We start from the raw sequence: 27,377 nt of genomic DNA, 5'->3' as shown, positions 1-27,377 counted from the left end.
ATATCGCTTACCCTCTAGATATACGCTACTGCCTCTTAGCTATACTAAGGATAGCTTCGTCTCCGTAGATTAGGAGTTAGGGTTAATCGTTCTCTAGGAATTCTTCTTTAGCCTAATATACGTCGCCTTCCTATACGACTAGCTTCTACGCCGCCGCCGTTTAAAATCCTCCTTAGTAGTAGACGTACGTACGCCTAGAGCGATAGCCGTAAGGCTTAGTACTCTTCGACTTTCCGGAGTACGTATCTCTAAGCTACGTCGGATCGCGGCTCCTCGACCTCTTCGACTAGTCTCTACTCTCCCTCTACTATCTAAGATTAGATATATAGAAAGTATAGAGATGGCGAATATAAAATACCCTATAGCTTCGATCGCTTAATTATTAGGCTCTCTTACCGTTAACTAAGGTAATTAACGGGTCTAAATAGGAGTTCTACAAACGTCGTACTATACGGTATAGTAGTAAGATCGTAAAGAGAATAGTAAGACTAGATAGTAGTATTAGAGTATAGTTATATCTAGCTTTTATCGGAGTTAGCCGAGTTAACGTTTTCCTTACTCTATCTTAGTTAATCTTATACGCCTACCTTACTAGCGTTATATAGATAGATAGATTTGTTATTCCCCTGTTCTAGGACCCTATCCGGCCTATATAGGTATATATCTATTGTTATATACAAAGGGAAACCCGAATAGGTGAAAACCCTTCCCGCCCCTAACTTCTCCTTATCTAGATTAGCTTTCCCTCTAAACGTACGTAGTCTATATTACTACCCCGTTAGCCCCCGCTCCTAGCCGGTCTCGTCGCGCTACGTCGTGTCCTCTCTTCCTATACTACTCCTAATAGGCGGTACTATTCTAGCTAGCCCTTCTCTAGTATCTAGTTTGTAATACGCCGTACGTCCTTAGCGTTATTAAGAAGTGCCCTAATCGTCCGGTTCCTCGCCTTTACTATCTACTCCCCCCTTCCTAGCGACTACCTCGGATAGACGAGGAGTACGTACCGTACGTTCTAGGAGCGATAGCCGTAGGGGTAGCTAGTATTCGTGTATCCTAGAACCTTCCTCTATAATAGGTACCCCTAGAGGCCGATATGTTCGCTTCGTAGTTAGGTTACTATACTACTCTATACCCTCGTAAGGCGGTAGTAGATAAGCTTCGGGGGGTACTTAACCGCGGATTTCGTAGCTAACTATTCCTTAGGTTGTCCCGCTAGCTAAGGGCGTCTACTATACCCTACACCCTAGTTATTCTACCTCTCTTTCTATAGTTACTCTATAAACGACTTCTTACCTTCCTATCGTATTACTAGCTATTCGTCCCTTACCCGATAGTTCGGCTCGTTTCCGGGTCGAGTACCCTTATACGCTAGTACTAATTCGCGGGCCCTTACGACTATACTAGCGATGACCTTCTATACTAGGTACTATGCCGACTTGCCTAAGTAGGAGGTCTATAGTCCCTAGATATATAGGTCGATCGGCGGTATAGCGGTCTCGTACTTAAGTATCCTCGTTAGTATCGACTTATATACCCCGGTGACCTTCCTTAGGCATTAGTTTTAGATCTTCGCTAGCGGCGCGACGAGTCCCTTTAATAGGTAGGCCCTCTCGCCTAAGGACTATACTTAGTAACTATAGGTAAGGACTAGCCGTATAATAGCCGTATATAGAAGTCGTAACTACCGGAAGTCCGCCCCCTATATAGACGTAGTAAGCCTCTAATATAATGCTATATTCTGTTTAGCTTTCCGTAATATTACCTATACGTACTTCCTCTACCGTCGCGCCGGGTCTACCTATAGTCCGAGGATCCTAAGCTAACTTACCGGGTTAGTCGTATACCCCTATATCTAGATAGAAGCTTATATATTATAGAGCCGTAGCCGGCGCGTAAAGTGTATTAGATTATACTTTTCTAGGGTAAACCGAGCCCCGTGCCTCCTAGCCTAGTCCTCGTAGATCTTGTACTTCTCTTCTAGTAGCCTATAGTTCTCCTTAGTCGAGGAAGACTACGCTAGGATGTTTATGTCGTCTACGAAGCCGCTCGTAGCGGTGTTCTAGGATTCTAGGGCTAGGAGTAGCGTCGCTATAAAGAAGAGGAATAGGATAGGTACTAGCGTTAAGCCTTACGGGATTCTAGTATAGACTACTTAAAATAGGCTTCTATACTAGCCGACTAGGATCGACGTGCTACGGTTTTAGAGGTAGGACCGTACGAAGTTAATAAGCTACTTAGGGAGTCCTTTCGACCTTAGGATATAGAGTAGCCGCGGGTATAATACGTAGTCGAAGGCTCCTAATATATCTAGGCTAAGTAAGGAAGCCACCTTGTCCCTATTCTTATACTAGATAGCCTTTACCTAAGAGGTAATAAGTTCTATCGCGGATAGCGTCGATCGCTATAGGCGCGCACCTATCTAGGTGTCCGGGAGTAGGGAGTGTTCCTCTATCGCCTCGGAGAGTCTCGTTATAACTAGCTTCTTAAGCGCCTTCCTAAGACTATTAAGGAGCGCAATTAGGCGGTACGACTTCACCTACGTATAGTCTTCCTTCTACGGCTTACGTAGGACCACTATCGTCGATTATTTAAAAGCTATTAGGTAGTATCCGGTCTATAGGTAGGCGTTAAAGATCGCTATAACTACTAGGGCCAGTTGATCTCTATACTTCTTTAGTAGCTCGTTTAGGGTCCTATCCGGCCCCGGGGCTTTCTTCGCCGGTAACTTCCTTAGTATAGCGGCAACTTCTCCCTCGGACACCTCCTATTAGACCGCGATGCTAGGGGCTAGGGGAGTAGAGCTATTTATGTCGCTTAGATTAGCCTCGACTAGGTGCGGGAAGAACTTACTAGCTAGTAGACGCGCCTTGGCCTCGGGGTCGCTAACCGGGCTACTAGGCGATTGTAGCGCTAGGATAGAGAAGGAGGGGCCCTGTATAGGGTCCTGTCGGGCCTATTTTGCTAGCTTCTATATCCTCGCTAGCTTGCCGGCGATTTCTTCTACTATAGCCCTCTAGCCGACTACTTTCTCCCTCCGTATTATAGCTTTCTTCTGTTAGTATACCTCCCTATATACGTTCTAGGCATCCTCGCTATAGCTACTCGTCTATACCCGGTAGGCTCTCCTTACTTCTCTTACTACCGTAGTATACTCCGGCGTCTAGTATAGTTTAGACTATATCGTTAGTTAGGCAAGCGGAACGTAAAGTAAGGTCGCTTTTCTTATTTCGTCTATTAACCCTTAGACTACCTCGTCTATCTCGTCTTTACTATTATATTACTACTACGCGATCTAGACTAGCCTCTCGGAGTTATCGAGGTACGCCTAGATGTTGGCCTAGTAGGCCTTTCCCTAGTTTAGCTTAGGGGTTCTCGCTAGTATACGTTATATCTATATCGTAATAGAGGTCCTAACTAGTATATAGTCTAACGACGCCTCGAGTTTATGTTCGATCCTATAGTAGCTTACCGTATAGTAGTAGCTATCTTAGATCTAGGAGAGGTCGATCGTGCCTTAGAGTCCCCCTCTCTTCTAGGTGCCTAGGTCCTTCGAGGTATTAAGGGCAATTACGTTACTCGCTATTAAGTCGAGTACTTCGTCGGCTATAGGGTACGGCTATATAAGGCTTTCCTAGGAAGGGTAGTGTATATTAAAGTCTCCTACTACGATATAGTACCCTTGTCTCTTAAGCGTACTGTCTAGGTGTCTATAGACCCCTAGGTCGCGGCTAGACCTCGAGGCTAGCGGTTGTATATATAGGTTGTATATCTAGGTGCTACCTACGTAGAGGGAGATAATATCGCCCCCGCCTTCTTCGTCTACGTAGTACACTACCTCCTAGTCGGATTCTAGTATGTCCTTACTAACATAGAAGCACGTACGGGGTCTACCGTCGCCTCGTAGGCATGTCGTGTAGCCTAGTGACTTGTAGGTCGTTAGTCTCTTATAGTACGGGTTAATCTATAGCTCCTAGATTACAAGGACGTGGTAGACGCGCGGGTCCGCCTCGTATAGGAAATGGTTCTAGACTATATCCTTGCTATAGTTGACGTTATACTAGATAATGCTAAGCGTGTCGAGGCTAGTTATCGGCATCGACAATCATTTCCTCTATATCCTCCTATGTCCTACTGCCCTGTACGTCCTAGTCTACGCCTATCGGCTATATACTAAAGGGGAGCCGGGCCTAGTTAGATTCCCTCGCCGTAGCTAGTAGAGCACGTGGCCTCCCGTATGCCCTAGGCTACGTATCCTTTATATCGTTCTCGGCCCTAGGGCGCTTATGCCCGACCGCCGCTAGTTAGTTCCGGTATAGGCTAGCCTTACGGTCGCCGTAGAATCTTAGGGCGACGGTTCTGTTTGTGATTGCCTTGTTTTTCGCTAGTTTCCGCTATAGGCATTCCGTACTATACGATAGGTAGTGCCCCGGACAGTTCGCGTACCGTCTCGTAGTCGATGTATAGTCCCTAGATATATAGTCTCCTATATAGTTCGAGTAGGCCTGCTTATTTATGCACGTGTAGGTTTGGTGTCTATACTGTTAGCATTTGAAGCATTAGAGGACACGAAAGGATAAGGAGTGCTTTTCTACTGTCTTGAGGCTATATTGCTAGACTAGGCCTTGTTCTATCGCTAGATCCGCCGCTTTCGCGTCTTATAGCTATACTATTAGCGCCGAGGCCTTCTTGCCTTCTGGCCATTTCCTATAGAGCCAAGTCGCCTTCTGGATTAGAGAGTTAAGAGTGACCGGGTTGTCCTCTTAGAGAGCGCGTAGGTGACCCTAGTTAGTTAGGTCAAACTCCTTAGGTATATCGTAGACTAGGATTATAAATAGTTTCGTTAAGACCTTCGCTAATACCGTAACCTTAGATACCTACTATAGCTATACCTCTAGGTGCCTCCTAGTAGTAGTAGAGCTAGTATAGATCTATAGAGTACCGTTAGACTATTAGTTCACTACGACTACCCCTAGTTAGTTAATTCGTTAGGCGAGCTCCTTGTTCGATAGCTTCGTAACTTCGGCCTAGTCTTCCTTTACTATAATACGGATCGTAACTATATCGTACGTTAGGCGGGGGCCTAGTATCGATGCCGCGACCGATACCTAGCTATAGGGGTGTTAATTCCGGGTGGCCTTACTAATCGCCTAGGACTTCGTCCTTATTTCTTATTACCCTCGGTAATACGACAGTATAAGCGCCGTACGTAGCTAAGTAATCATTACCTATAGAGACCGGTAAGGGAGCTAATCGTTAGTTTCTATACTTTTTACGTCCTCTATAAGTTGCTACTAGTTGTCTTAGGGGGGCTTCGCCTATAGGGCCGTAGGCGCCGTTAGTACCGTAGCCTAGGCTACTATTACCTAGGAGTTACCTAATGTAGCTAGGCACCTCCGCCCCGTTTAGAGCTAAAGAAACAGAGTGAAGAGAGCTTTAAGCTATCTAGATTAAATAAGGTAGAACTCCCTTAGTCCTAGAGGTAGTAGCCTACTTTATATATTGTTAGAATAGCCTTGATAAGAGCTTTCGAATATGTCTTGTTTTGGCGTAGAGATCGATAAAAAAAGCTCTACTAGCATTATATAGCGATATCTATAATCTTACGCGAACTTTCTCTACTCTATTCTACCTTAAGAGGCGGATAATAGACTAAAGAGCTTATCGTTAGCGTATTCGAGGTTCGTAGTACGATAGCCCCTCTAACTTAGCGTATCGTATTACTTATCCCGATCTTTTACTTCCCTTAAGCTACTAATATCTCTTAGAGGATCGAATATAAACTCGAGGCGTCGTTAGACTATATACTAGTTAGGACCTCTATTACGACATAGATATAACGTATACTAGCGAGAACCCCTAAGCTAAACTAGGGAAAGGCCTACTAGGCCAACATCTAGGCGTACCTCGATAACTCCGAGAGGCTAGTCTAGATCGCGTAGTAGTAATATAATAGTAAAGACGAGATAGACGAGGTAGTCTAAGGGTTAATAGACGAAATAAGAAAAGCGACCTTACTTTACGTTCCGCTTGCCTAACTAACGATATAGTCTAAACTATACTAGACGCCGGAGTATACTACGGTAGTAAGAGAAGTAAGGAGAGCCTACCGGGTATAGACGAGTAGCTATAGCGAGGAGGCCTAGAACGTATATAGGGAGGTATACTAACAGAAGAAAGCTATAATACGGAGGGAGAAAGTAGTCGGCTAGAGGGCTATAGTAGAAGAAATCGCCGGCAAGCTAGCGAGGATATAGAAGCTAGCAAAATAGGCCCGACAGGACCCTATATAGGGCCCCTCCTTCTCTATCCTAGCGCTATAATCGCCTAGTAGCCCGGTTAGCGACCCCGAGGCTAAGGCGCGTCTACTAGCTAGTAAGTTCTTTCCGCCCCTAGTCGAGGCTAATCTAAGCGACATAAATAGCTCTACTCCCCTAGCCCCTAGTATCGCGGTCTAATAGGAGGTGTCCGAGGGAGAAGTTGCCGCTATACTAAGGAAGTTACCGGCGAAGAAAGCCCCGGGGCCGGATAGGATCCCAAACGAGCTACTAAAGAAGTATAGAGATTAACTAGCCCTAGTAGCTATAGCGATCTTTAACGCCTACCTATATACCGGATACTACCCGATAGCTTTTAAATAATCGACGATAGTAGTCCTACGTAAGCCGTAAAAGGAAGACTATACGTAGGTAAAGTCGTACCGCCTAATTGCGCTCCTTAATAGTCTTAGGAAGGCGCTTAAGAAGCTAGTTATAACGAGACTCTCCGAGGCGGTAGAGGAACACTCCCTACTCCCGGACACCTAGATAGGTACGCGCCTATAGCGATCGACGCTATCCGCGATAGAACTTATTACCTCTTAGGTAAAGGCTATCTAGTATAAGAATAGGGACAAGGTGGCTTCCTTACTTAGCCTAGACATATTAGGAGCCTTCGACTACGTGTTATACCCGCGGCTACTCTATATCCTAAGGTCGAAAGGACTCCCTAAGTAGCTTATTAACTTCGTACGGTCCTACCTCTAAATCCGTAGCACGTCGATCCTAGTCGGCTAGTATAGAAGCCTATTTTAAGTAGTCTATACTAGAATCCCGTAAGGCTTAACGCTAGTACCTATCCTATTCCTCTTCTTTATAGCGACGCTACTCCTAGCCCTAGAATCCTAGAACACCGCTACGAGCGGCTTCGTAGACGACACGAACATTCTAGCGTAGTCTTCCTCGACTAAGGAGAACTATAAGCTACTAGAAGAGAAGTATAAGATCTACGAGGACTAGGCTAGGAGGCACGGGGCTCGGTTTACCCTAGAAAAGTATAATCTAATACACTTTACGCGCCGGCTACGGCTCTATAATATATAAGCTTCTATCTAGATATAGGGGTATACGGCTAACCCGGTAAGTTAGCTTAGGATCCTCGGACTATAGGTAGACCCGGCGCGACGGTAGAGGAAGTACGTATAGGTAATATTACGGAAAGCTAAACAGAATATAGCATTATATTAGAGGCTTACTACGTCTATATAGGGGGCGGACTTCCGGTAGTTACGACTTCTATATACGGCTATTATACGGCTAGTCCTTACCTATAGTAGCTAAGTGTAGTCCTTAGGCGAGAGGGCCTACCTATCGAAGAGACTCGTCGCGCCGCTAGCGAAGATCTAAAACTAATGCCTAAGGAAGGTTACCGGGGTATATAAGTCGATACTAATAAGGATACTTAAGTACGAGACCGCTATACCGCCGATCGACCTATATATCTAGGGACTACGGACCTCCTACTTAGGTAAGTCGGTATAGTACCTAGTATAGAAGGTTATCGCTAGTATAGTCGTAAGGGCCCGCGAATTAGTACTAGCGTATAAGGGTACTCGACCCGGAAACGAGCCGAACTATCGGGTAAGGGACGAATAGCTAGTAATACGATAGGAAGGTAAGAAGTCGTTTATAGAGTAACTATAGAAAGAGAGGTAGAATAACTAGGGTGTAGGGTATAGTAGACGCCCTTAGCTAGCGGGATAACCTAAGGAATAGTTAGCTACGGAATCCGCGGTTAAGCACCCCCTAAAGCTTATCTACTACCGCCTTATAAGGGTATAGAGTAGTATAGTAACCTAACTACGAAGCGAACATATCGGCCTCTAGGGGTACCTATTATAGAGGAAGGTTCTAGGATATACGAATACTAGCTACCCCTACGGCTATCGCTCCTAGAACGTACGGTACGTACTCCTCGTCTATCCGAGGTAGTCGCTAGGAAGGGGAGAGTAGATAGTAAAGGCGAGGAACTAGACGATTAGGGCACTTCTTAATAACGTTAAGGGCCTACGGCGTATTACGAACTAGATACTAGAGAAGGGCTAGCTAGAATAGTACCGCCTAGTAGGAGTAGTATAGGAAGAGAGGACACGACGTAGCGCGACGAGACCGGCTAGGAGCGGGGGCTAACGGGGTAGTAATATAGACTACGTACGTTTAGAGGGAAAGCTAATATAGATAAGGAGTAGTCGGGGCGGGAAGGGTTTTTACCTATTCGGGTTTCCCTTTATATATAATAATAGATATATACCTATATAGGCCGGATAGGGTCCTAGAATAGGGGAATAACAAATCTATCTATCTAATATCTCTTAGACTCCGGACTACGGATATTATTCGTAGGTAAGTACGTAGGTATCGATCTACGAAGTAAAAAGTAACGAGCTTAGTATTAAAGTTTTAAATAGTAGTATAACGGCTAGCTCTTAATTGTTCTAGCGATGCTCTTACGTCTAGCGGTAAGGACGGCCTTATTAACCTATATAATCTATAGCGGGGATAGTCTCGTAAACGACTTCCTAGTCGACATGAACTCTAGATACTAGCGCTCGCTTTCGATTGTGTTTCGGCGAAAAGCCTTGCCTAATGGTTAGGATGATCGAAACAACTGCCACAATGCTCGGTAGATCTTCGGTCTTCCCCGTATATCTCCACGTGCGCTACAGGCTAGCGGGCCGAGGGGGCACTACCGAGTCTTGAATTCGCGCGCCTTCATCTTCGCTGTAGTCGTTAACGACATCAACCTCGACATGACTAGTATTTTATACATTTCTCCGTAGCATGAACGCGAACGCGCCACAGTCTCCTTCTATATCTCGCAAGCGGAAGCGCGACTCCTTGGACCACTCGGTACAGAGCGACAAGCCTGGTCGTTAGCGATAGCGATAGCGACACTATCATCTACAGCACCAGCGCTCCGCTAGCGCTAACGGCGTCGTTGCCCGGATTCCTTTGTCGCCATTCACTCTTAGACACTTACCGTCGACAGAGGACACCGACGCACGTACGGCGCACTGGCTCGGCGTGGAACCGGAGCCGCGCGCTATGTCGGCATCGACACCTCGCAGGAGAAGGAGTCGCTATAGCTCCTCATACTTGTCCACTAACACCCCGCCGACCTCTATAGACACGAACACGAACGTTACTACCACCCGTACCTACGACGCCGACGCTACCCGTTAGTTATAGAAGCGGCACAACCTGCTCGGTCCGGGCTCTAACCTTCGCCTTCGGCCGGTCAACGAAGCAGAGATCAAGGCACGCATTCGCCGACCACGGCCCTCTCTCTCGCCATCGTAGTATTCTGACTCCAAGTTCCGTGAGTTTGAGCAGGCGCATAAGAAGTCGTCCAACGAGGAGGCCGTTATAAGTAACGTCTTTAACCCCTACTACGCCTTATACTTCACCGACGGGAGAGACGAGGTCACCTAGAACTAGGTCCTCAATCAGTTCGCGCTACTCGTCGATGAATCGTATAGTCAGCGCCTTCCTGATCCTAAGCCGGACTATGCCCGCGGTGTAGACGAAGCAACTGTCTATCGAGCGGTACTAAACGACGCCTAACTGGCAGCATACATCCAAGGCAGGAGGGCTGGGCCGGTTGCTATGAACGACTTCTTCGAGGCAAAGGGTCCCGATGGAACACAGAAGGTCTTAGATGTACAAGTGGTTATAGACGGCGCACTCGGTGCGCGGGCTATGCACTACGTACGTGCCTACGGACAGCTAGACTACGTAGACCCGGACGGCCACGCTCGGAGCTTCGTCACTACATACCACGCTAGAAGTCTTGTCGTCTACGGCAGCCATATGCACCCCAAAAATGAAGACGCCACATCTACTTATGTCACAAGACTTAGAGGAGGGTACGGTTTAGGCTCCGCTGACTACCTTCGTAAAAGCATTTCGATTTACCGAAACACCGTCGAATTGGCCTAATACGAAAGGCAGCGCGCTATAGAACATGTCAACACCCGAGCTTAGGCGATGGCTACTAAACTACCCTCCGAACCACCCACCGCAGCTAACGATGCTTCGATTGTGCCCTCTGCTGCGGATATTGTAGATCTCTGCTACACCAACCCTGATCACCCTTCCAAACGACTACAGTCCGGGCAAGCTTCAGCTGGCGCGTCTACGCCATCCCTACAGGCGGACTTTGGCACGGAGGCATCGAACACGGACTCCAGTCCACGCCCTATAGGAGCACAGAATCTTCGAGAAGTCGGGAAAGAGCAAGAGCAAGAGCAAGAGCCGAAGCAGGGTATGGGTGGAATGGAATGGCCTGCTGTAGAGACTGTACGTGACAATGAACAATGGGAAATGAGTGGACGATGCAAAGAGACTCAATGATGGAAATGATCCAATGATGGAAACGACTGCTGCGAGCAAGTCGTGTAGTCAGTGACCCGGAGACCACAAAGCCACGGATGGATGGGATGGAATCTGCGAGGATCATGATACGGAGACTCGGGCCATGTGACCGTACTGTGATGGTACTCTGGGAACAGTCTATGAGTCTGAACTTTGTACTGGGGTCTGGATCGTACGCTGCCTGGTACTGCCCACGGTGCTGGCGCATAGACATACTATCCAGGGGAATCGGCGTAGACAGGACACTAGGAGTTGGCTGGCGAAAGACTCGACCCTCAGGATCGATATGAGGCATTCTTCCGGGAAGCATGGCCAAGGAGGGTAAAGAATCCTAAGGCTCCTTATCTCTCGCCTACTTGCCAGTCTTCGATTCTTTGTTAACGTAATCGTGCCACATCGACTTGTTCTACACTTACACCGTGTCAGGCCACCGTTTTGCAGGAGATGCGACCACCTGGAGCATGTAACACCACCCTCTATTGACTGGTGAATTGTCCAGTCCGTAAAGCTATAGCGGTTGGCCGTAGAGAAGGTTAAGTAGGGCGAGGCTGCTGCACAGATCAAACAAATGTCTGTTAGTAACATCACCTCAACCCAAGCCCGACCATTCAATCACTATGGCGTGATTCTCTAGCGCGTTCAAGCGGGTTTCACCCAATGCCAGTGCCGGCTAGGCACCTCGCCAACTGGATCAGAGCCTCCGAACCACGACAGCGACAAGCATCTAGGATATGATAGTAGCAGTTTGAAGCACTCCCGCAGCACCCTGCTGCTAGGCACACTTCACCGGTCGACAGTACAAGCAGTCATGTCTTCGCGGGTCTCAACGCCATACCAAATCTTCAGAGCAACAGCTTCAGCACACCTTTGGGAACAGCCGGTTAGCGTAAGATGTAAGGACGAGTGTTTTCAGCTGCACCCGGATTGCACATTGAAGCAGGGCTGTTGCCGCAGGATGGTGCACATGAACGCGATGCGGAAGACCCGAAATAGTTGGAGGCAGATTCTCAGCTTGTACCACCGACATCAGGTGCATATGATGCGATTCAGAGAATGTTCGAATGGACGTTGCCGCGAACAAAACTCAGTGCTATCCCCGAAGCACATGACAGCTAGTACACTATGAAGAGAAGCATGCGCGCACGCGATATGAAGTTATACGGCACACTCGTTATAGATAGGGCAGGTCATCGGGCAACTGGACACGTGTATGTCAGGAAGTAGACAGCAATGTGTCACACATATCATCCGAACGAACATACAACGGCACTAGCATACGCCTTAGTAGCACTAGCTGAAAGGCGCGATGTTGCCCGCTCGTTGTTAGCCTATGCCGCCAAGGGGAGCACTCTCCTATCATTGCCTTCTAATAGTAACCGAAGTCCCGTCGCACCGACTCTGTCAATAGTAGTGGGCGGCGCGGGATCCTGTAACTTGGCGACAGGCGCAAGACAGTACGTACTAACTGCGCCATACTATCCATTATAAGTGGTAAAGCTGATCATGTCATCAGTAGCGGTATCGATCTTGTTCAGCAGACGGCAAAGAAGCCTGATCACCGAAGGGCAAGTAGTCACTTCTCTGCTCACCCCGCTCTCTGATCGTCTTGATCAACTCGTTGAGCTTATACGTTATACTAATTCTTAACATCGCAGAGGAAGCCTAGAGAACGACTAAGCGGCGACTGGCGACTAACGCAGCTGCACGCACCTATTGTCGAAGATGTTCACGGAGGCACTGTCAGATCTGCTCTAGGACCATGACATGCTCAGCTCGTTCGACTGGGTCGAGACGACTAGAGAGATACAAGTCATATGCCGCTGACCTGGTATATAGCATCATCACCTGCATCGACATTAGTATGACATTCAAGTATCTAGCCTTGGAATCCCCCTTTCTAGCCACCGAACATGACAGGCAGTCTAGCGAGCTCGACCCTTATATAGGCCGGCTTCTATATCGACATCGCGATGAACCGCTTCCCGACCGAACCAGCCTGCCTAGCCACGTCCTAGAACACGTCTCATCGGTTTAGCGTAAGCCTAGATACGACCGGTTTATGGAGCTCTACGTTGCCGCGAGATGCTCAATCGTACGCGCCATTCTCCCTAATCACCTATCGAGCACAACTGGCTTAGCCACCTTTAGGCCCAAATCTGAGTAGAGAAGTTGCGACTACTAGTACACTCCTAACGGCGTTTCCGCGCTCTAGTACGAACATGTTAGGCTGGTAGCGTTCGACAGTTTCAAAATCCACTAGTCTTAACAACAGCGCTAGGGGGTAAGGGGGGTTGCTCTTTAGTCACAATCACTAGGAGAAGCTTAGGGAGTCGCAATGTGCTATTACGTATATTCAGGATATGCCTTGCCCCCCTTACTTGTCTACTCGAATCTGTTTTTCGAGTAAGGCGTAGCGATTGATATAAGACGCCTAGTTAGGGATACCTAAACGTAAGCGTAGTATTAAACGTAGAATTGTGCCTACCTACTAGATCTTACGCTTCCTACGTCCGCTCGCGGTAGGTAAGGGTAAGAGATAGCTACTAGTAAGGTACCCCCGTTAATTGTCGAATAATCCGCTAATATATATCCTCTTATATAATTTAAGTATGTAGTTATACTAACGTATATAGCTTAGCACTATTTTGAACTATATATATACTTATGTGTCCGCCCGTAATAGGTAGCTAATATTAGTAGGTTGTTATAGTCTCCCTATAGAGTGTATAGAAGGTAGGGACAGAAGAGCCTTAGAGTACTTAGAAGTCGTTAAGAAGTAAAAGTCTAGCTTAGTATATAAGCGCTAAGAATTGTATACCCCGTAATATTCACTACGGGACCTAGCCCTCTAAATTCACTACTCTACTAAACCTTAACAGATTCACTTCGGCTCGTAGCTATATAACTTAAGGTACTCCCGCGAGTACCCGCGACTACGCTAGACCCTAGAAGAAGCACGTAGAAGACTCGGAACGTAGGGTAGGTTAGAATAAGGTTTTGAGCAAAGCTACTAAGCGCGGCTTTATATAGGTTAGCCCTATTAATACGGGGACACGTACTCGCGAGGGTCTAGCCCTATTAATACGGGGACACGTACTCGCGAGGGTCGCGTATAAGTATCCGGCCTTCCCTAGGCCTCTCTTACTTTCTTCGTCTTTTGTTTTATATAGTAATTATACTAAACCCTTTACGTCTACACTTCGTACCTATATTCTTGCTTTTACTCTTATATCTTATAGGCTAGGCTCTCGCCCTAACATTACGAAAGACTAATAAACTGTTAACTACTCGAGTTATCCTTATAGGTAACTACGCTACCGATAAAGGTATTAACCTCGATAACTAAGAAACCCTATTCCACTTTAGTAAGTAGGCTAACATCCCCTTCTCGAACGCCGCTACCTTCGGTACCTAGGTAAACACTAACCCCGATACCGCCTACGCTCTTATTAACCGTACCGTCTCCTCTTTCCGTAGGACCGCCTAGTAGGTCGAGTAAGTAAACGACTAAGTAATATACATTTAAGGTATTATAAACACCTTCTAGAACCTCGTACCGTACGCCGACGATAACCGCCGCTAGTACTTCTCTAAGAAGGTTAATAACCTAGACGAGTTCGACGGTAATAAGAGTAAGTTCGAGGCATTTAAGACATAGCTCACTATTAAGCTATTAGCTAATACCGACCACTTTCCGTAAGAGAAGGACAAGGTTACGTACGTCTTCTCCCTCCTTTAGGGAGACGCCGCGGCTTAGGTATAATACTATATCGATAACGCTACGTAGACTATCGGCTACCCGGACGTCTTTACCTTAATATAGGACCTCCGTACTACCTTTAGTAATCTAGACCGTAGAGCTACCGCCTAGAACGCTATCTATAACCTCCTCTAGAAGAATAAGAGCTTCGCCGAGTACCTCGCGGCCTTTAACCGCGATATCGGGTTTACCGGCTATAACGAAGAGACTAAGAAGAGTACTCTCCGCCGTAGTTTATTAGTAGAGCTTCTTCGAGCCCTCGAGGACAAGGACGTCGGTACTATAAGCTTCCTTAAGCTCGTCGAGACCTACTAGCGCCTCGACTCTAATATAAAACATACCGCCTCTCTCCTCGCTTCCCGTTCTTAAGGTCGTTAGCCTCGTAGTCCCGGAAGCTACTTCGCTACTCTACTAGGCGCCGCCGCTCCTACGGCTCTCCCTCCCGTCTCTATAGGTAATACTATAGATCTTAGCGCTAGTGCCGCCGTCCCTCGAGTCTAGGGCCTCGTTAACGGTAAGCTTACTCCCGAAGAGAAGCTTCGCCGTCGCTAGGCCGGACTCTATACCTACTACGGCGGTCTAGGCTATATCGTAGTTAACTATCTATAGCTCGCTACCCGTAACGCCCGTAACCCGGTTCGCGGCGCTATCGGCGCTATCGAGCCTACTCCTACTACTCCCGCTAAGTAGGGAAAAGCCTAGGTCTTTCTTATCGACGCGGTAAAGACTAAGAAAAACGTTTACTAAAAGTAAAGAGAGGAAAGAAGTTAAGGATTAATATAGTATAGCTAGACCTATACGACGAGACGGGCAAGGACTACGCTTATAAACCGTTCGTTACGAATATAAATATCGGCTTAAAGAAACTCTCTTCTTCTAATCTCACTCTTATAGACACTAGCGTACTAGGCGAGTCTTTTATAGACTATAAACTCGCGACCTCTCTTAACCTCGAACCCTAGGAACTAAAGTACCCTCGTACCCTTAAACTCTTTAACGGCACGGAGACTACTACTAGTAAGATTACTTATGTTATATACACGTTAATCACTCTCGGAGGAAAGCGTATGTCGATTACTAGCTTCCTTACGTCCCTACCGTATTAGAAGTTTATCCTCGGCCTACCCTAGTTTAGACGACACTAGCCTATTATCGACTAGACTTCCCTTACTATCAGTTTCCCTCTAGAAGCTCCTCCGGCGCCTCCGCCTTCTCCGCCGCCTTAGCGCGGTCCTAAGTATACTAAGATCTTCTAGGTAAACGCCGCTACCTTTACTACTACTACTAAGTAGCCTAAAGCTTAAGTCTTCGCCGCCTCCCTCCGCGATATCGACATCGCCCTCGAGAAGCTCGAGAAGAAGCGTATACCTACCGACCCTACTATAAAGGTCCCTCCTTAGGTATACTACATCCTCTACGTATTCGATACTAAAGCCGTAGACGAGCTACCTACTTATCGCCCTTACGACTATAAGATTAACCTAGAAGAAGGTACGGAGGTACCGTTCGGACCGCTATATTCTATATCCCGAGAAGAGCTTATCGGCCTTAAGAGATACCTCGAAGAAAACCTAAAGAAGGGGTTTATTCGAGCGAGCCGTTCTAGCGCTAGTAGTCCCGTTATGTTCGTTAAGAAGCCCGGCGGTAGCCTACGCTTCTACGTAGACTACCGAGGCTTAAACGCTATTATAAAGAAGAACCGCTACCTAATACCGTTGATTTAGGAGACGCTCGGACGCCTCTCTAAGGCTAAGTACTTTACTAAGCTCGATGTTATTGCTACGTTTAACAAGTTACGAATAGTAGAAGGACACGAGTATCTTATAGCCTTCCGTACTCGCTACGGGCTATTCGAGTCGCTCGTTATACCCTTCGGCGTTTATAACGGGCCTAGTACCTTCTAGAACTTTATTAACGACATCCTTTAGGAGTTCCTCGATTAGTTCTATACTGCCTATATCGACGACATCCTAGTCTATAGCGAGACTAAAGAGGAGCCCCGCGAGCACGTCTATAAGGTCCTTTAGAAGCTCGTAGACGCCGGCTTATAGCTCGATATCGACAAGTACGAGTTTAAGAAGACCGAAGTCAAGTTCCTCGGTTTAATTATTATCGTAGACGGCATTAAGATAGCCTAGAAGAAGATCGACGCTATCGTCGAATAGGATACTCCTACGAACGTTAAGGAGGTCTAGGGTTTTCTAGGCTTTACTAACTTCTACCGCCGCTTTATCTACGTATTCTCGGGCGTAGTACGCCCTTTAACGAAGCTTACGCGTAAGGGTAAGAAGTTTACCTAGACTAACGAGTGCTAGGAAGCTTTTGACTTGCTTAAAGCGAAGTTTATTAAGAACCCGCTTCTATAGCACTTCGATTTCGAACTAGAGACCCGTATAGAGACTAACGTATCCGACGGCGTAGTAGGCGGTGTCCTACTATAACGCCGCTCGCCTAAATCTCCCTAGCTACCTATCGCCTTCCTCTCTAAGAAGATAACCGCTACGGAGTATAACTACGAGATCTACGATAAGGAGCTTCTCGCTATCGTTAAAGCTTTTAAAGAGTAGCGCCCCGAGCTCGAAGGCTCTACTATACCCGTCTAAGTAAGCTCCGACTATAAGAACCTCGTCTACTTTATAAAGAGCAAGCTACTTAATCGTCGCTAGGCCCGCTAGAGCGAGTTCCTCTCCCGATTTAACTTTATAATCTCGTATACGCCCGGTAAGGCTAACTCGATAGCCGACGCCCTTACCCGCCGCCCTAGTAACTCTCTAGTTAATCGAAGAGGGGCCTAGTAAATCGTAGAGCAACAAGTTATTAAAGAGTATAACCTCTCTTCCGAGCTTCGAGAGTACCTATCGAATAACTAGCCTACGTTCGCCGCTTCCTTTACTACTCTCGTACTCGCTCCTACCTACCTTAACGAGAGTAATAATGAATCCGAGCCTAAGGAATACGCCTCGGACGCTAAGGACTTAAGCGACGATAAAGAGGGCTTAATAACGACCGACGGCTTATCCGAATTAGACTTTAAGGGGTTTAATAATAAGGAGTAACCTAAGGGCATTATAGTACGAGTACGAATAGCGTACGATACCGACCTAGACGCCTAGGAGTTAGTTTAGGCCCTTAAATCTAGCGCGAGGACATTCCCGGGCTTCTCGCTATCTAAGTACGAGCTCTAGAAAGGTGTCGTCTACTTCCGTAAGAAGCTTTACGTACCGTAGCCCGAAGGCTCTAATATCCGAGCTAAGATTCTTTAAATCGTCTACGACTCCGCCTCTAGGGGTTACCTAGGCGTAGCTAAGACCTATAAGCTCCTCGCTAGGTATTACTAGTAGCCGTATTCCTAGAAGAACGTCCGCCGCTACGTACTAAACTACGCTACTTATCGAAGAGCTAAAGCTAACCGCTACCGCCCCTACGGTCTCTTATACTCTCTCCCGGCTCCTAATCGTCCGTAGAAGTATATTACTATAGACTTTATTACCGATCTTCCTTACGGTAAGACATTTAGCGGCGTAAAGGTAAAGGCTATTCTAGTAATCGTAGACCGTTACTCTAAAGACCGGTACATAATCCCGTACTAGAGTATGACCGTAAAGGAGACTACTCGCTTATTCTACGAATTCGTCTAGCGCTTTTAAGGCCTCCCGGATATCATTACCTCTAATAGAGGCTCCTAGTTCATCTCGTACTTCTAGAAGCGTCTATATACTATCCTAGGCATTAAGCATAACCTCTCGACTAGTTTTTAGCTATAGACCAACGGCTAGACCGAAATTACGAACGCTATCCTCGAATAGGTCCTTCGTTACTTCGTCGACTACTACTAGAAGGATTGGCCTTAGTATATCCCTACGGTAGAGTTCGCTACTCGTAACTAGGACTCGGAGACTACTAGCTACTCTCCCTTCTATACTACGAGAGGTTACTACCCTCGTATAGGTATAGAACTAGAAGAACCTCTCCCGCCTACCGAAGACGTAAACGAGTAAGTAGTAGACGAGTTCGCTACTATACTCTTATAGATCTATAAAGAAGTCTACGACGAGATAGTATACGTATAAGTAATCTACGAGGATTAAGCTAATCGTCGTCGCTAGCTAGCTCCCGGCTACTAAGTAGGCGATATAATATACCTTAACTCTAAGAACATTAAGACGGACCGCCTCTCTAAGAAGCTGAGCTAGAAGAACCTAGGTCCTTTTGAGATCACTAAGCGTATTAGTTTATACGCCTACCGTCTAGCTCTTCCTACGAATATAAAGATCTACGACGTCTTCTATCCCGTACGCCTTCGGCCGTCGGCTAAGGACCTATTCCTAAACTAAAACTAAGACATACTAGGTCCTCCCGATAAAGTAGAAGTCGACGAGCCGGTTAACCTACCTTCTAACGACTATACCGTCCGTAAGATCCGGGGAATCCGCGTAGAGCCTAACGACATTAAAGGGCTACCGTCGATTAAGTATAAAGTCGAATAGTAAGGTTGCCCTAAGTAGGATACCTAATAGGAACCTATCTAATATATTATCTTTAATCGTTAAGCAATCGAAGAATACTACGCCCGCGTAGACGGCCTAGAGGTTAATATCGGTAGGCTTTTCGAATCTAAGCTCTTCGACGGGGCTTACTAATAGTATATCGACTATAATATTAGGCCTAAGCCTAGTACTAAAGCTGAACATCCTCGATATATAGAACTACTACGGCTTCGTAGGAACTTAGCTTTATTTAGGGGGGCTACTATTATAGTCTCTCTATAGAGTATATAGAAGGTAGGGACTCCCTATAGAGTATATAGAAGGTAGGGACAGAAGAGCCTTAGAGTGCTTAGAAGTCGTTAAGAAGTAAAAGTCTAGCTTAGTATATAAGCGCTAAGAATTATATACCTTGTAATATTTACTACGAGACCTAGCCCTCTAAATTTACTACTCTACTAAACCTTAATAGATTCACTTCGGCTCGTAGCTATATAACTTACGGTACTCCCGCGAGTATACGCGACTACGCTAGACCCTAGAAGAAGCACGTAGAAGACTCGGAACGTAGGGCAGGTTAGAATAAGGTTTTGAGTAAAGCTACTAAGCGCGGCTTCGTATAGGTTAGCCCTATTAATACGGGGATACGTACTCGCGAGGGATCGCGTATAAGTATCCGGCCTTCCCTAGGCCTCTCTTACTTTCTTCGTCTTTCGTTTTGTATAGCAATTATACTATACCCTTTATATCTATACTTCGTACCTATATTCTCGCTTTTACTCTTATATCTTATAGGCTAGGCTCTCGCCCTAATAGCGAGTACTAGCCGAAGATAGACCTAGGTCTAGGGTAAGCTAGCTAACTAGGTAGTATATTTCTTAAAGGGAGCCGGTCGCGGATAGGCTAGTTATAGATAGATAGGATATAGATATGTTACTAGACGATAATAAGGTATTAGAGGATAATTAGACTTTCGTACGGTTATAGAGTAGTACGGGCAAGTAGCCGTATAAGATAGATAACGCTTAGAGGACTAAGACGCGTTTTAAGAGAGGGGGTACTATTACCGGTAGCCCGCGACCCCTTACTATAGCTACGTCGGCCCGGGTAAACCGCGGACCTTCCGTATCGGGTTAGCGCGGCTTAGCTTTACTTTATAACTTTGCCGCGCCTCGCGCTCCTCTTTCGTAGCTTCGTAGAATAATATAGCGGCGATTAAGTAGCTTACTCTTTATAAAGTAGACGAGGTTCTTATAGTCGGAGCTTACTTAGACGGGTATAGTAGAGCCTTCGAGGTCGGGGCGCTACTCTTTAAAAGCTTTAACGATAGCGAGAAGCTCCTTATCGTAGATCTCGTAGTTATACTCCGTAGCGGTCATCTTCTTAGAGAGGAAGGCAATAGGTAGTTAGGGAGATTTAGGCGAGCGGCGTTATAGTAGGACACCGCCTACTACGCCGTCGGATACGTTAGTCTCTATACGGGTCTCTAGTTCGAAATCGAAGTACTATAGAAGCAGATTCTTAATAAACTTCGCTTTAAGTAAGTCAAAAGCTTCCTAGCACTCGTTAGTTTAGGCAAACTTCTTACCCTTACGCGTAAGCTTCGTTAAAGGGCGTACTATACCCGAGAATACGTAGATAAAGCGGCGGTAGAAGTTAGTAAAGCCTAGAAAACCCTAGACCTCCTTAACGTTCGTAGGAGTATCCTATTCGACGATAGCGTCGATCTTCTTCTAGGCTATCTTAATGCCGTCTACGGTAATAATTAAACCGAGGAACTTGACTTCGGTCTTCTCAAACTCGTACTTATCGATATCGAGCTATAAGCCGGCGTCTACGAGCTTCTAAAGGACCTTATAGACGTACTCGCGGGGCTCCTCTTTAGTCTCGCTATAGACTAGGATGTCGTCGATATAGGCAGTATAGAACTAATCGAGGAACTCCTAAAGGATGTCGTTAATAAAGTTCTAGAAGGTACTAGGCCCGTTATAAACGCCGAAGGGTATAACGAGCGACTCGAATAGCCCGTAGCGAGTACGGAAGGCTATAAGATACTCGTGTCCTTCTACTATTCGTAACTTATTAAACGTAGCGATAACATCGAGCTTAGTAAAGTACTTAGCCTTAGAGAGGCGTCCGAGCGTCTCCTAAATCAACGGTATTAGGTAGCGGTTCTTCTTTATAATAGCGTTTAAGCCTCGGTAGTCTACGTAGAAGCGTAGGCTACCGCCGGGCTTCTTAACGAACATAACGGGACTACTAGCGCTAGAACGGCTCGCTCGAATAAACCCCTTCTTTAGGTTTTCTTCGAGGTATCTCTTAAGGCCGATAAGCTCTTCTCGGGATATAGAATATAGATAGATAGATATTTCATTAAGCTATTATAGTGCCCTTTGGCCTATATAGCTATACTATCTTGTTTTTATATATATAGAGGGGAAACCGTGTTAGTAAAAACCCCTCCTCCTTCCCGCCTATCTTTTCCTCCTCGTTGTCGTCTTAAATTTCCCTTATTAGGGGTACGCTAGTATTATAGGCCTGCCCTAATAACTACCCTATCTATAACCCCCCTCGCTTCCGCCTCTTATCTATCTACTCCTCCGTCTCGCTCGTAAGGCTAAACTACTAGAGGTATCCCTACTATAGTATCTACCGAGAGATTTGGCGAATGTTACCTTTGTCCCTAATAATTGACTTATAGTCTCTCCTTCCCGCTTAGTACCTCTAATTTCCCCTACCTCTCGCCTACTACGGGCATCTTAGTAGTATATGTTCTAGGTTTTACGATAGGTAGCTATACTAGTAGGCTAGGCTATAGATGTCTAGTACGCGTCTCCTAAACAGGTAGGCCCTTAATCTAATATGTTCGGACCTGATTTGGATCGCTATACTTGCTTCGGCCCTTATTAGGTCCCTATATAGCTAGTAATTATGTCTCTAGAAGGCTCGGAGCGCTATCGGGCCTATTGTCTTAGGGGGCTTCCTTTTCTAGTCCTACTCCTATAGGCAGCTCGCTATCTATTCCGCTAGGCTTTAGGTCTTAGCCTTACTCCCGCCGGTCTAGCGAGTCCTACGCTCCTCCTCCTTTCGTACTAGCTATTCGGTGCTCGTCTATACGGCCGTAAAGGTAGTAAGGTCATCCTCTTTTTAGCTTGTCCTATGTCCTGCCCCTCTCCGGTAGCGGCTTTCTATCTTATTCTTTACCTCCTAGATCGTGGTTTATACTAGGTAACCTATCGTCTTTACCGCGTATTAAATTCTTATTCCCCGGATATACTAGCCGATTAGTAGTATTCCTGTCTCTATTTCTACCGTACTTATTAACGTTGTCTTATATACGCCTAGTACCCTACGTAGGTTACCTACCTATATCCTATTTAGGGGTTACTCTATCCGTTTCGGGATCGGCTTACCTACGCCTCCTGTTCCCTAAATCTATGCCCCGTATAATATAGCTAGTCTAACGATCGCCTTATATATTACTCTTGCCTTATCGAATGTTACTCCCTATATAGATGCCGTAAGCCTCTTTATTAAGGCTTTATTGACTTGCGCTCGACTCTAGGCTTTCTTAATCTATACATTCTAGCTTAGCTTCGGGTCGAGCTAGATCCCTAGTACTCGTAGCTCCGCTAATAGGTTAGTCTCGTAGCCTTAGATTCTTACCGCCGCCTTTATATTATAGTATATTCTCGCTTTACTAAAGTGTATAAGTTAGTACTTTTTAGGGGCGAACCGGGCACTATACTTCTTTGCCTACTCCTCGTATCTCTTATACCTATCTTTAAGGAGGCGATAGTTCTCTTCTATCGAGTCTAACTAGGCTAGGATATTTATATCGTCTACGAACCCCGATACTAAGGTTTACGGAGAGGTGAGTAGGGGGATTAGATCCGACATAAATATTAGAAACAGGATAGGGGAGAGAGTGGATCCCTAAGGTATTCTAGTCTCTACCTTTACCGGGTCGGACGTATACCTTCCTAGGACTAGGTATGTCGTCCGATCCTAGAGAAAGGAGTAGACGAACGACGTTACCTACTAGGGGATGCGTTTCTACTATAGGATATATATTAGCCTTTAGTATAAGACGTTATCGAAGGCCCCTACGATGTCGAGGGATAGTAAGGACGCCGCTCGGTTCCTACTATAGTGCTAGAGGGTCTAAATTTGCTCCGTAATTAGCTCTATTACTATTAGTATCGATCGCTAGCTTCTTCCCCCTATCTATATTACTAGGAGTACGTAGTTGTCCTCGGTAAGCTACGTAAGTCTCTAGGCTACTATCTTTTCTAGGACCTTCCCTATCGTATTTAGAAGTGCTATTAGTCTATACGACTTAGGCTAAGTATAGTCTTCCTTCTATAGCTTACGTAGCACTACTATTATAGACTCTCTATACGGCTTCGGGTGATACCCTAGCCGTAGGCACACGGTAAATAGGTTTGTAAGGCTCGGCGCGATCTCTTCTCTATACTCTTTTAGTAGTACGTTTAGTATCCTGTCTAGGCCTAGGGCTTTTTGTCCTTTTAGCTTACTTATAACTCCTATTACTATATTAGAGCTAACCGCCTAATCTATATCTAGGGGTTCCGGGTATATTCTCGGGTCGATATCCGTAAGGTCTACCTCTACTTACGTCGAAAAGAAATAGTCGGCTAACGCTTTTGCCTTACCCCGGGGCGTAGCCTAGGCAATCCCTTCGCGGTCTACGATTAGGGAGAAGTAAGGGGCTTGTTACTCTTTAGGTAGTCGTGCCTATTTAGTAAGTCTCTATATCTGTTCCGGGTTTTCTATAACGAGCCTAATCGTCGCTCTCTAGTCCTATAGCTTATTACGTCTTATCTATACCTTCTTCTCTTATATCGCGTAGTAGTATTACTCCTACGTCTCTTAGTAAGGAAGGAATCGTATTTAGTAAGCTAGCTACGAGATAAGGTAATAAGTCTTAACCGCGCTTTCCTACTTATCTAGTACTACCGTATAGCCTCGTTTCGAGAGGTTAGCCCGGAGCAAAAGCTTCCCTCTACGCCCTCCCTCCCTATTTGCTCCTTAAGCTAATATCCACCTCTATAGGCCTAAGCCCTTTAGTACTCTCTATTGACCGATATACGTATCCGTCCTCTCGGGCTATATAGATAGTGTTAGCCGTCGCTACTAGTATATACTACGCCCTAGGTTTTAACGCCCTTCGCGTTACCGTAGCCTATCTCTAGAAAGCGGCCGTCTATACCTCGTAGGTTTGCTCGGGGCACATACTACGCCGGGTAGCGTACTCCTTACGTTGCTCTCTACTAACTAATATAAAGTTCTTTATTACCCTACCCTCGATCCTCCCCGATTATAGAACTAATCTACTCGTATTATACGTCTTTTCCCCGTCCTAATAGCCGTCTTTTCCTTACTTAGGCTATCGTCTTTTCCTCGTCGTAATCTACTATATTAGACTAGGTACTTTATGTAGCGGGATAGGTAGTACCTTAGGTAAAATCCTCGTTCCTATACCGGGTACTTAATAGGCCCTTATAGGCTTCGTCGTATATCTACCTACCTACCGTATTACCCGCTAGTAAATACTAGATTGTTTCGTAGTCCGCTCGACGCCGTTATATAGTCCGCTTAGTTGTTATTCTATAGTCCGCTCGTCTAATGTTCGTCGCTTAGCCCGCTCGGTTTACGGTCTCCGGAGGTAAAAATTCTATACTTATACTAGAGGTGTCCTATCGAGCGTATAGGCCACGGTTCCGCGCCCTTCTTATACGTAGAAAGAAGAGGGACTCGCTCCCGACACGAGTATACGCTCGTCGGATAGTTTTTATACCCGTTTTACTAGTAGTCCTCTATTCGCCGCGGCTTCGCCTACGTTACGCGCCCGTCGCGCCTACGACGCTCTAGCGTAAGAATACTTAGCTCTCTCGTAGCTAGACGAGAGGTTCGTAGCCGATACTACGTATAGGTGATTCTCGTCGTCGACCGGATATAGAATATAGCGGTCCGAACGGTACCTCCGTACCTTCTTCTAGCTTAATCTTATAGTCGTAAGGGCGATAAGGAGGCAGCTCGTCTACGGCTTTAGTATCGAATACGTAGAGGATATAGTGTGCCTAAGGAGGGACCTTCGTAGTAGGGTCGGTAGGTATACGCTTCTTCTCGAGCTTCTCGAGGGCGATGTCGATATTACGGAGAGAGGCGGCTAAGATTTAAGCTTTAGGCTACTTAGTAGTAGTAGTTAAGGTAGCGGCGTTTACCTAGAAGATCTTAGTATACTTAGGACCGCGCTAAGGCGGCGGAGAAGGCGGAGGCGCCGGAGGAGCTTCTAGAGGGAAACTGATAGTAAGGGAAGTCTAGTCGATAATAGGCTAGTGTCGTCTAAACTAGGGTAGGCCGAGGATAAACTTCTAATACGGTAGGGACGTAAGGAAGCTAGTAATCGACATACGCTTTCCTCCGAGAGTAATTAACGTATATATAACATAAGTAATCTTACTAGTAGTAGTCTCCGTGCCGTTAAAGAGTTTAAGGGTACGAGGGTACTTCAGTTCCTAGGGTTCGAGGTTAAGAGAGGTCGCGAGTTTATAGTCTATAAAAGACTCGCCTAGTACGCTAGTATCTATAAGAGTAAGATTGGAAGAAGAGAGTTTCTTTAAGCCAATATTTATATTCGTAACGAACGGTTTATAAGCGTATTCCTTACCCGTCTCGTCGTATAGGTCTAGCTATACTATATTAATCCTTAACTTCTTTCCTCTCTTTACTTTCGGTAAACGTCGTTCTTAGTCTTTACCGCGTCGATAAGAAAGACCTAGGCTTTTTCCTACTTAGCGGGAGTAGTAGGAGTAGGCTCGATAGCGCCGATAGCGCCGCGAACCGGGTTACGGGCGTTACGGGTAGCGAGCTACGGATAGTTAACTACGATATAGCCTAGACCGCCGTAGTAGGTATAGAGTCCGGCCTAGCGACGGCGAAGCTTCTCTTCGGGAGTAAGCTTACCGTTAACGAGGCCCTAGACTCGAGGGACGGCGGCACTAGCGCTAAGATCTATAGCGTTACCTATAGAGACGGGAGGGAGAGCCGTAGGAGCGGCGGCGCCTAGTAGAGTAGCGAAGTGGCTTCCGGGACTACGAGGCTAACGACCTTAAGAACGGGAAGCGAGGAGAGAGGCGGTGTGTTTTATATTAGAGTCGAGGCGCTAGTAGGTCTCGACGAGCTTACGGAAGCTTATAGTACTAACGTCCTTATCCTCGAGGGCTCGAAGAAGCTCTACTAATAAGCTACGGCGGAGAGTACTCTTCTTAGTCTCTTCGTTATAGCCGGTAAACCCGATGTCGCGGTTAAAGGCCGTAAGGTACTCGGCGAAGCTCTTATTCTTCTAGAGGAGGTTATAGATAGCGTTCTAGGCGGTAGCTCTACGGTCTAGATTACTAAAGGTAGTACGGAGTTCCTATATTAAGGTAAAGACGTCCGGGTAGCCGATAGTCTACGTAGCGTTATCGATATAGTATTATACCTAAGCCGTAGCGTCTCCGCGAAGGAGGGAGAAGACGTACGTAACCTTGTCCTTCTCTTACGGAAAGTAGTCGGTATTAGCTAATAGCTTAATAGTAAGCTATGTCTTAAGTGCCTCGAGCTTGCTCTTATTACCGTCGAACTCGTCTAGGTCGTTAACCTTCTTAGAGAAGTACTAGCGGCGGTTATCGTCGGCGTACGGTACGAGGTTCTAGAAGGTATTTATAATACCTTAAAGGTATATTGCTTAGTTATTTACTTACTCGACCTACTAGGCGGTCTCGCGGAAAGAGGAGACGGTACGGTTAATAAGAGCGTAGGCGGTGTCGGGGTTAGCGTTTACCTAGGTACCGAAGGTAGCGGCGTTCGAGAAGGGGATATTAGCCTACTTACTAAAGAGGAATAGAGTGTCTTAGTTATCGAGGTTAACACCTTTATCGGTAGCGTAGTTACCTATAAGGATAACTCGAGTAGTTAATAGTTTGTTAGTCTTCCGTAATCTTAGGGCGAGAGCCTAGCCTATAAGATATAAGAGTAAAAGCGAAAATATAGGTACGAAGTGTAGATATAAAGGGTATAGTATAATTGCTATATAAAACGAAAGACGAAGAAAGTAAAAGAGGCCTAGGGAAGGCCGGATACTTATACGCGACCCTTACGAGTACGTATCCCCGTATTAATAGGGCTAACCCGTACGAAGCCGCGCTTAGTAGCTTTACTTAAAACCTTATTCTAACCTACCCTACGTTCCGAGTCTTCTACGTACTTCTTCTAGGGTCTAGCATAGTCGCGGGTACTCGCGGGAGTACCGTAATTTATATAGCTACGAGCTAAAGTAAGTCTATTAAGGTTTAGTAGAGTAGTAAATTTAGAGTGCTAGGTCCCGTAGTAAATGTCACGGGGTATATAATTCTTAGCGCTTATATACTAAGCTAGACT

At 46.1% G+C, this 27,377-nt stretch overlaps 1 protein-coding gene across 1 annotated transcript; it reads left to right on the top strand.

Annotated features, from left to right (window-relative positions):
• Positions 1-10,301: 10,301 nt before the first annotated feature.
• Positions 10,302-10,667, top strand: CLAFUR5_14651 (uncharacterized protein; the record flags this gene model as incomplete). Its single annotated transcript, XM_047913799.1, has 1 exon — positions 10,302-10,667. One exon carries the CDS (start codon positions 10,302-10,304, stop codon positions 10,665-10,667), a length of 366 nt encoding a protein of 121 aa, XP_047769788.1.
• Positions 10,668-27,377: the final 16,710 nt, after the last annotated feature.

This window comes from Fulvia fulva, chromosome 14 (assembly GCF_020509005.1).
Source record: "Fulvia fulva chromosome 14, complete sequence".
Classification (NCBI taxonomy): Eukaryota; Fungi; Ascomycota; class Dothideomycetes; order Mycosphaerellales; family Mycosphaerellaceae; genus Fulvia; species Fulvia fulva.
Note: the sequence above shows the minus strand (reverse complement) of the source record. Positions and strands in the feature narration are given on the sequence as shown.